Raw genomic sequence first — 9,691 nt, 5'->3', positions numbered from 1 at the left:
ACTTACGGAACTAAAATATGTTTCTGACCATTTTTCTGTGTGTATTTCCTATTTAGTATCTGTTCCTGAACCAAGCTCCAAAAACTGAGTAAACTTTGGTGCAGCACATTATCTTTACAAGTCAACTCATATTAACTCGTATTATTAACTTCCATTTAGTTAGTAATCAGGATGCGCATGTGTTTCATGCAACACAAATCATCAGATTAGTAATAAATAGCTTATATTTGTCTCTTATCCTATGCTGTTTGTCTTTGCACTGAATATTGAACTTTTTCGTCAGATACTTAAACTATGCTCCGTTTCCCGACGGCCAATAGTATAAAATTCTAATAAAATTGGGCAAAATGTGGGACAAGTTAATTTTTTTCTGCAGCGTACTTAGCGTGTTATGTAGATATTTATTGTTTTAGTTAGGCTACATTTCAAATGAAGTTAAAAGTTTACAACAAAATAGCGAAATCGCATTGTTTTGGTGTTGCCGTAGAATCCATATTCTAAGAAATTCACCGTCCGGATTTGTTGTTCTACTCGACCAGTCGTCGCTTCCTCTTTTTTTCCTCTTCTGCTTGCCACCCGTATTTCCGACAGTACGGGAACGCAGCACCATTTTCACGCCAGGCGCCTCTGTTTATTTTCAGCTCGGTGACGTCAACGCTTCCCTCCTCCCTGAATGCGTTTCGTCAGTGCGTGGCCAGGCCTCTGATTGGTCGGCTTCGGTTGCCGTAGAGCTTAGTGACGGAGATGTGAGGAAGGAGGGGGCAGCCCGTTATAAAAGCCCTGCTCTCCTCTGCGAAACCCCCACTCTGGAGGAGAAAAGCAGGTAGAAAGGGTTGGTTCGGGTTTTCTCGAGGGACCTCCCCCAACCCCCCCTTTCTGTATTTACCAAGAAGAGGCGCTTCTATCCCCAACACGGAGCATCTGAGAAAACTTCATTTCACCTCGACTAATAAATGCCAAGAAAAGCACCAACGAATCAGGATCTCTACTCTGCAACGAGAGGAAAGACGAACTGTAGGAAAAACACTTAAAAAAAAAAAAAAAACCCCAAAAAAAACAGCAAGAAAAAAAAAATCGCACGGATCGTCGCCGTGGCCTTTCTCAATGCATCCCCTTTGTGCCCGTGGAACGATGAAGCCAGAAATAAACGCCGCCGTCGGGTTTCTGTCGAGATTTCTGAGAGTAAAAGGACACGTAAACGACCGACAGGTCCAAACGTTCAGCCAAAGCTTACAGGACATTCTGGCAGGTAAGAGAACCAGAAAATGATCCAGACGCGCACACAGCTCACCTCCGTACACACGCACATGTTGTTTTACACTCTCGATTCATTCAGAAGTGTAAAAAGTCGTCTTTTGACATTTGAGTTGAAGCCTTTCTTTGTTCTCCGAAGTCTCACTGTGAGCGCCGCGGCCGTTTGCGCACATCGGAGAGGAGCGAAAACAGGAAAACTATGAGCGCGATGGGTGATCGGTCGATGATTCTATTCGAGCGCCTTGGTTTGTTGTGTTGTATTTGATATAAAACACAGTAAACCAAAAGTGGAAAATCGCCTATTTGGTCGGTGTGGGGGTGGGGGTGATAAAGAGACGCTCAAACAAGGAAGTGCGCCTCGCTCGACAAAGCTCAGGGAGAACAGAGGGCTCTGAGCAAAACAAGCTTCATCGAGGCCGTTCAATTACGTAATGCATCAGAAAGAATGGGTTTATGTTTGGACATGTACAACCAGGCGTTTAGACTGATTAAATATTGTTATTCAGAAAATATCGAAGCTGTAACTGATAATAAAGCTGTTATTAATGCGTAATTTATGCGTTTTTAATACATTACACGGTTTTCTTTGGTATGTAAGTGATTTGACGGGAACGATTACACCGAATCCTTTCCTATCTATCTGAGTAGCCTTTTACGATTTGCTGCTTAGACTATTTATAGAATTTGATGGGACATCGTAGGTTTTTGAGTTGCGTTCATAGTGTGCGGAAATGTCCGCCTTTACCCTTTTACGCACAGCCTCTGTTTGGATGCGGTGTTTTTCCACCGAACAGAGCGCCGTGTGTCTTGATTTCCTGCCCTGAACATGTTCCGGGCTCGAAACTCTTAAGCTGCCATACATCTGCCTCATTCCAGTTAACGCGCAGCAGCGACTGACCTAAATTTTCTGAGTCCAAGAGCGCCTTAACAGGATATGCGTCGAGTTCGAGGACAAAAAAAAACAACAACAAAAAAACATGTAAACATATTGAACTGGAGCAAGTGTAGGGGGCGGGGGTGGGGGGGGGGGTAACAAAGTGAACAGTTTAGTTAAACTGTTTTATTATCTTATTTCTTCATTATTTTCTAATCATTTGATTCTGTATCAGGTTTGCCCAAGTTAAATGCAAATGCTTCTTTTTAGTTTCGCTTTTTATCTTCTTTTTTTTTTTCTTTTTAGATATTTTTGTGGGTCAAAATTTCCTTTTGATTCATCTTATTTACTGATACTTTGTCTTTAATCCACATTTAGCAAAAAAATCTGGAAACCCAAGAACCACGAGATAAAAACGAGCTACGTTCCGGGCCCTCAAACTAGGCCAGAAAATCTTTTGTGCTCAAAACCAACACAGTCGCGCGGTGTTGTGTCTGCATGCTCAAAAGCCGAGGGCCTTTTAAAGAGTCGGGGCAGCGAGTTTGAGACCTTGACGGTTGCATAACTGTTGGCTTTGTTTATAGACTCAATTCGATGCCCTTCTGCAGAGCCACATTAAATGGAAAATACCCAGTGACCTGCTAACTGGGGCCTTGACGTGCCCACATAATGCATCTTTGGCATTCGAGGTCAGCTACAAAAAAACGCATAAACAACCTGCTTTGGTTAAACTCTTAAGGTTAAGCGCACAGTCGACTGCTTACTCCCCCCTCCCAACCCCCCCATGTGCCCTGGTTTTTAAGAATAGGCCCCGCTGAGCTGATCATTTCCCAGCTGCTCTGGGGTTTGTCGGCAGCTGCCTTTGTCGCTCAAGCTGAGGCCACTCTTTCACGAGTGCCAGGGCCTCCATTAGCTTGGATGTACACAGCCGTCTGCGATAAGGCATGGGTGGGGGAGGGGCTAAGGAGGGTATTATCCTTTGGATGCATACAGGTGGCCTGCGGGGCCTCAGTCTGAATACAATTTTTATTTTTCTGGTTACATTAGTGTTCCCATCACTGGAAATTCAATCTAAACTGCAAAGCGATGGTTCATTAATATCCTGCGAGTATTACATGAAAAGATCAATGAAAAGAAGAAGTGGAGCCTCAAACTTGCCCCATTGTGTTGTTTCTAAACCACACTGCTAAAACACTATAAGCACAATTTCCTACTGCCCATCGTTCATCACGTTAAAATGAATCAGAGGCAGAAAATTATGCGTCACTAGTTTCACTGGGCATCCGAAACTTCCACAAGGAAAAAGAGATGGAGGGGGAAGAGGGAAGAGGGGGCACAGCCTCTCCCCTTTTAGAGGTGGAGCTTTGTACCCCAGATGGCTGTCTGGGGCACTTTTGGTGTTTTTGTTCAGCCATTCACAGGAGGCTGTTTTCTTTTTTTTTTTTTGCTGAACGGCAGAGGAGGAATTGTGCAATTCAGTGGCAGTCCCTTTGTCACGTAGGCTGAGCCTGCCCCTGGCTGGTTGTTTATGGTAGCTTATCATGCCTGCAGCAGGTGGTGGTGTTTTTCTTCCTTTTTTTTTTATTTTTAGCTTTGTTTTGCAGTTCATAACAACTTTGTCGATATGTGCAACGTGTTTGCTCTGTTAGGTTTGGAGTCTAATTTGTTTGTTCACATTACTGAATTAGTAAAACAGATCAAATGGTTCCAGGCATTTCCCAATTTTAGATTCTCACTGGAGTGGAACATAATTTTAGAAAAACAAAAATATTTGCTTGCTATTAAATAATCTTATATAAGTGGTTATTACTCAGAAGTGCCAAAAAAAAGAACAGAGTAGTACATTTAATTTTGCTATGAGTTTGTTTTTGTGTGCTTTCAACGCTCATAATCAGACCCCCTGTAGCTTAACTCTTTCCATCTTCTCTCCCTTTGTTTCCCCTGCAGAGCAATATAAGCACCACTGGTTCCCAGACAAGCCCTGCAAGGGCTCGGGTTACCGCTGCATCCGCATCAATCACAAGATGGATCCACTGGTCGGGCAGGCTGGCCAGCGCATTGGCCTTACCATCCAGCAACTCTACCTGCTGCTGCCCAGCGAGCTCACGCTTTGGGTGGACCCCTTCGAGGTGTCCTACCGCATCGGCGAGGACGGCTCCATCTGCGTCCTGTACGAGTCACAGCCTGGGCCCGTTGGCATGCCCCTGTCCGCCAGCTCTGCCTTAGGACACGGGTCTGTTGGCTCCATGGTGGACAGTCACCTCAGCTGTAAGGAGGAAATGAGGGTGCTGGGCAGGACCAGTCCCTCCAAAGCCTACAACAACATGATGACTGTGTCCAATTAAAGTGGTGCGCGGTCAGTCCCAGCCTACTATTGTTCAGGGTTACACAGTGGCTGGTCAGATCATGGTGAGCCTTTTTAAAGCTAAAAATATGAAATGAAATAATGAAAGAAGAAAAAAAAAAAACAGGATGTGGCCTATCATCCAGGTGATGGAAACCTTGTAGGTTCAATATTTTTACCTTCTCTCCCGGTTATCTGTTGTGTTGTCATTGGATCAGCTGGGCACTCCATTTTCTTTAAGGAGAGGCTTTGTGAAAATGGAACTGTTGGGGCAGCTAAACCATCCAACCAACCAGGAAATACCCACCCCAAACCCCTCCATGGAGACTGGCTCCGAAACACCCAACATCCCTCACTTAACTTTCCACATTTTAAAGTGCTCCACCTCTGAAGGGGCTATCAGCATTGACTTTGCACTTTTTCTTACTTACTTGTGGGTACTATGGGTACATGTTCAACACATTACAGCAAAAACAGTCTAAATTGTAAGGATTTGTTTTCCAGGGATTTTAAACTTTCATCGATCATCGGTTCTTTAGCATAGGCAGGGAGGAAGTTGAGGTTTGGGCCGTGCCATAGCAAATCCAAGCTTAAGGTAAAGAATCAACATATAAGAGCACTTCTATTTTCTAAGAAAACTGTTTTTGGACCACAAAAGTACATTCTTTACCTTGTAGCTATTAAAAAAGGCTTGTAGTCTGAGCTCAGCTTCCTCCCTTTCCTGTTGCCAAAATATTCCAGCCCTCTGTCTACCTGAAATCTGTTGCGACGCCCAATGATACCAGCGTCTCCCATTGGACCTTCACCCCCCCATCTTGCCCATGTGTGTGTAGCTTTCTTTGGGAATCTCCCGTTCAAGTCGATGAATGTTGTTGAAGTTCACAATCAAGATCCTGTACTGATGTTACATTTCCCGCCCCCTGTCTCCGACAATTTGTCATCTCCTGCATTACCAAAAGTAACATTGTAGCAAAGAGGGGCGTGGGAGGGGGTCTGTTTACCCAAATTTTGGTCTTGTGGCCCAGTTTGAGTTGAAATTGAAAGCACTTTGATGTGAGATTGCGTGGGATGTGTACCTTCTCAGAGAAAAATCGCCTCCATTCCATCCATTCAAATGCCAACTTTTGCCACAGCAGTTCTCCTAGTTCTAGCTTTTTTTTGTTCAACACCTTCTTGCTGATGTTTGTCTTAAGGAGCTGTGCAACTCTGAATTTCATAAAAAACATTCAGATTTTGTAGACATTAACATTTCAAAGCAGTTTTTTTTAGGGGGATAAGGAACATCTTTGGGGTTGTGGTAGGGAGTTTCTTTCATCCATTTTATGGCCCTGCTGATTTAGCCTAAGTTAAGTTGCACCCCTTTTTCGAATAGGAAAAATGGCAATTTTAGTTGCAGATTTAAAAAAATAAAGATTGTTTGACTCAATCTAAAAAGAAAAGAGGTCTGGAACTCAGACCATTCCAATTGGCTTTTCTGTTTTTCTTAGCTAAGCCCAAAGTTCAGGGTGCACTGCCTTAAGAACTCGTCAAGAATTAGGAGTGACTGATGAGCTTAAGCTAAAATTTGTAATGGCCTGATGTGTTGTGCTGCCTGGACCCTCATTGGGGAGTCCGGTTTCCAGTTTCAGGCAGTTCCAACCCAACTCTTGGTGTCTGGGGGTGTTGGTGCCTCAAAACGCCACTCCTTAGCTCAGACCTCCTGTTCATTAGAAAAACCAAGTTGGGATGCTGCTAACTGAACCCCTGTGGATGCAGGTAGACTTAATGTGACACATATCACCCTTCGTCATTGCGGGGGAGTTGGGTAAGGATGGCGAAGTTGGGAAGCTTGGGTGTGAGAGAAGTTGGGGGGTGCAGGGCCAGACTCTTTTGTCCAGGGCAGCTAAAATCCCTCCAGCCCCCCTCCTTCTGATTTTTATTTTCCCCAACACCCACCCGCCTCGGCCAGAAGCCCTCCACCCTCCCTCAGCATTGATGGATAACCAGCACACGTGCATTAGGTGGATTTGGCTGGACGCCAGGGAACATGGATCTAAAAGATGAAGAACTTGAGGGTACTGGGCCATTGTTTCATCTCACTGGATTGCGCTGCACTTAATCACTGAGTGAGTAGCAACTTTGTTTACATGCATACGAAAGAAGGTGGCAGCTGTCTTTGTACCCCCGCCTCGCTTATTGGTTTTGAGGTCGAGTGGAAAACGGCGTGACCGAACAGATGCCGGAACGACTCCGGTTGTTGTTTTGGCATTGGCCACCGGCCAGATCTGTCACGGCAGGCTGGTTTCTACCGCTCATCACCACACTTTGAGGTGTTTAAGCTCCACTAAGCCCCTGAGAAGATCATGGGTGATATAGCTCTAGCCTTTGATGCACTGCAACCCTCCCTCACTCACTCTACCCCCAACCCTTTGCCACCGTTGCTCTCTGCTGATACTCCCTTCAGCAATCTGTGAAAAAGCAGTGATTCCATGTTGGCAAGATAGATTGGAGCCTGCTGGGATGGGAGCCCAGAGCTTTGGTTTCCATGGTGGACCGTCGTATTTGTTTTTAATAATCATGCTGCTCCATTTTAGCTTGTTTTTTTTTTTCCTTCTTCTTTTTTTTGTCAGCAGACTTGATGTTTTGAGATTGGTCTATATTTCAGAAACAAGATGATCGTCTTGTCCCTCTTTCCTCTCAATGTATTTCGTAGTCACACTGGTAGGGTTTCTCTTTTGTTTTCCGTAACTTATCCACATTTTCTCATGTGCATCCACTTTTACTCTTGTAATCTAACAACGTGTTAACATTTGTTTTTATTCTAGATCTAAAACATAAAAAAAACAACGATAAAATCTTTTCCACCATTCAAGTTCCGTACGTTTAAATGGCATCCATTCAGCTCGTGTGCACATAGGTTACAAACTTGTGAGAGCGCTTTGAGTATTCAGAAGTAAAATAGCACATAAATGCACTAAATGTCAAACTGAAGTTGTGACTCTTTTTTTCTCTCTCCGTTTTCTTTTCATTTGAGACACGAGGAGTCTCTCCTGGAATGTATTGCCAAACTCAGGCCTCAAAAACTTCGTAAATACTCTTATGGAAAAGTTGTGCATGTTAAGATATGAACCCGGAAGGGAACAGCAGTTTGTTTTTTTCTTACCGCCGATGTCATCGAACAGCAGAATTATTGCCACTTTCGCATTTGAGGTGTTTTTACATATTATAGAATGTATTGTAACTGTACAACAAATGGTAGAGTGCATAACATTACACATGGGAAGTGCCAATAATTGCTATTCTGGGGTGTTTTTAGATGGTCTTTTCCTTTTATGTTCATTTTGTATTTCATCTTTTAACATGGATGACGTTTTTTCATAAGTGAAGCCATTTGTGATGGGAGTGCTGGCAAGGACCAAAGTTGTTTTCTGGTTTAAAAGAAAAAGAAAAATATTAGTTTCCATGATCTGTAACTATAGGCGTATCCTATTTGGGTTTTTTTTCTTTTTTTGTTATTTCTTTTCTTCTTTTCTGTTTTTTTCTCCCTTTTTTGCTCTTATTTACATATAAAATGAGAAAATAGACAAAAAAATCTGAGCTTACCCAAGCAGGAAAAGCTGTATCTTGTGATCTCATGTCAGTACATCATTATTGTGTTCAGTTTCTTTTTCCTTGGGTATGTTGCGATGAACTGCTGTAAATTTGTACAGTTCATGTAAATTGATTGTGCGGAAGTTGTACAGATTTCTATATTTTGGAAGAAAAGTTTTTTTTTTTGTTTTTTTCTCTGTAATAAAAGATTTCCTATCTTGGCATCATACCCCCTGTGAGGTTTCTCGTCATTTCTTTTATTTTGGAGAACAATCACGCAAATAAAAGCTCTAAGGAATGAAATATGATAAAACTTGATCAGCTTAAAGTTTGATCTGGAGACTGAGGAAAGTCTCATTTTCTGTCTGGTTGCCATACCTTCCTATAAATATTCTGTGACATAGTTTTCTGCAGATCGTAGAAGGAAACATGTATGTTCCTCTCAGTGTACACTGAGCATACCTAGTGATTTGTTTTTCAGCAGCTCTCAGTGTGTTGTATCAGTCTATAAAGTAATGCCTAAACTTTCTGAAGCAGAAATGTCTGACTGCAAAACTCAGTTTGGATGTGGACTACTCAGCAGCAAGGACAATAAGAAGAAAGCATGTAGATCAAAAAAGTTTTATTTATCACATAAAATCCCAATAAAATAAACTAACAATTGTAATTGTTGACATTTTACAAACATTTTGAGGTATGATTCTTTTTTTCTTTTTACGATTACTCTGGTTAAATAATCACTTTGTTTCAGTTCTTTTTTATCTTCCAAGAACTGTGCCGATTCTGATGAAACAGCACGGTAATATTTTCTGCCCCAGCTTCTCACTCTCTTAGCAACAGAGGTCATCCTTTATTGCTCGATTTACCAGAAACTCCCAGTAGGCGTGGCTGATTACCTTTGATATGATAAGTCTGATAACAGGTTAAATATTTTCTAGTAGAGACAGAAGGCAGTGTGATATATTCTTTGAAGCAGGACAGAAAAAAACAACAACGTTGTGCTCTCTGTCCTTTTCTAAAAGCTTCTTCCAACGTGTGAGAATCTGAATGTAGCCGATTGGGAACAAAGGCACTTTGAGTGACAGTTTTAGCGTGTATGTGCGCTAACTGGAGGCGGTGGACATCTGGGACCTGCTTTGTAGCCATAAAGATGACAGGGTTTAGCCCTCCTGCAGAGCCCTGTGTGTGTTTATGCTCCTCTGTAGGACAAACGCTTTGCCGGAGATGAATGCGCCACACGGCTTTCTGCAAATGCACCTACAATGTAAGGGTTTTGGGTCTATTTATTTGGCTTCACATTTTTTCTTTTTCTTTTCAAGTCAGAAACGGAGTTGCACCCTCAGCACAACAAAAATATAATTTTATAGCTTATTTAAAAAAGAAAAAATAGTGAACGCTCCCAGAAGAGTCTGAGCATGTTTCTTGAACAAACGTGTTTCTACATGCAGCAAAAAACAAAAAAAACTTGCAGTAGCTCCTCCTAAATGTCCTGGGTGTTTCTCGTGGTTGTGTGCGTCACTGAAAAACCCAAGGACGAGAACTGTTTTCCGCTTTGAAACCGATCCCTGGCCTGCCTGTCTCTGAGGGTCCCTGGGGTATTAAGGCTGCACCGGTGGTGTCTCTCTGTCCCTTCTGGGCACCATTCATCC

The 9,691-nt window shown here is 42.8% G+C and overlaps 1 protein-coding gene across 1 annotated transcript; it reads left to right on the top strand.

Annotated features, from left to right (window-relative positions):
• The first annotated feature begins 781 nt into the window (after positions 1 to 781).
• Positions 782 to 4,473, top strand: btg1 (B-cell translocation gene 1, anti-proliferative). The gene is made up of 2 exons (XM_015053056.1): positions 782 to 1,249; positions 4,076 to 4,473. The coding sequence occupies exons 1-2, from the start codon at positions 1,105 to 1,107 to the stop codon at positions 4,471 to 4,473; spliced, it is 543 nt and encodes a 180-aa protein (XP_014908542.1). The 5' UTR covers positions 782 to 1,104.
• The last annotated feature ends 5,218 nt before the right edge of the window (positions 4,474 to 9,691 follow it).

Source organism: Poecilia latipinna, unplaced genomic scaffold (assembly GCF_001443285.1).
Source record: "Poecilia latipinna isolate Pla-1442-1.1 unplaced genomic scaffold, P_latipinna-1.0 Scaffold1157, whole genome shotgun sequence".
In the NCBI taxonomy this organism is placed as follows: domain Eukaryota; kingdom Metazoa; phylum Chordata; class Actinopteri; order Cyprinodontiformes; family Poeciliidae; genus Poecilia; species Poecilia latipinna.
Note: the sequence above shows the minus strand (reverse complement) of the source record. Positions and strands in the feature narration are given on the sequence as shown.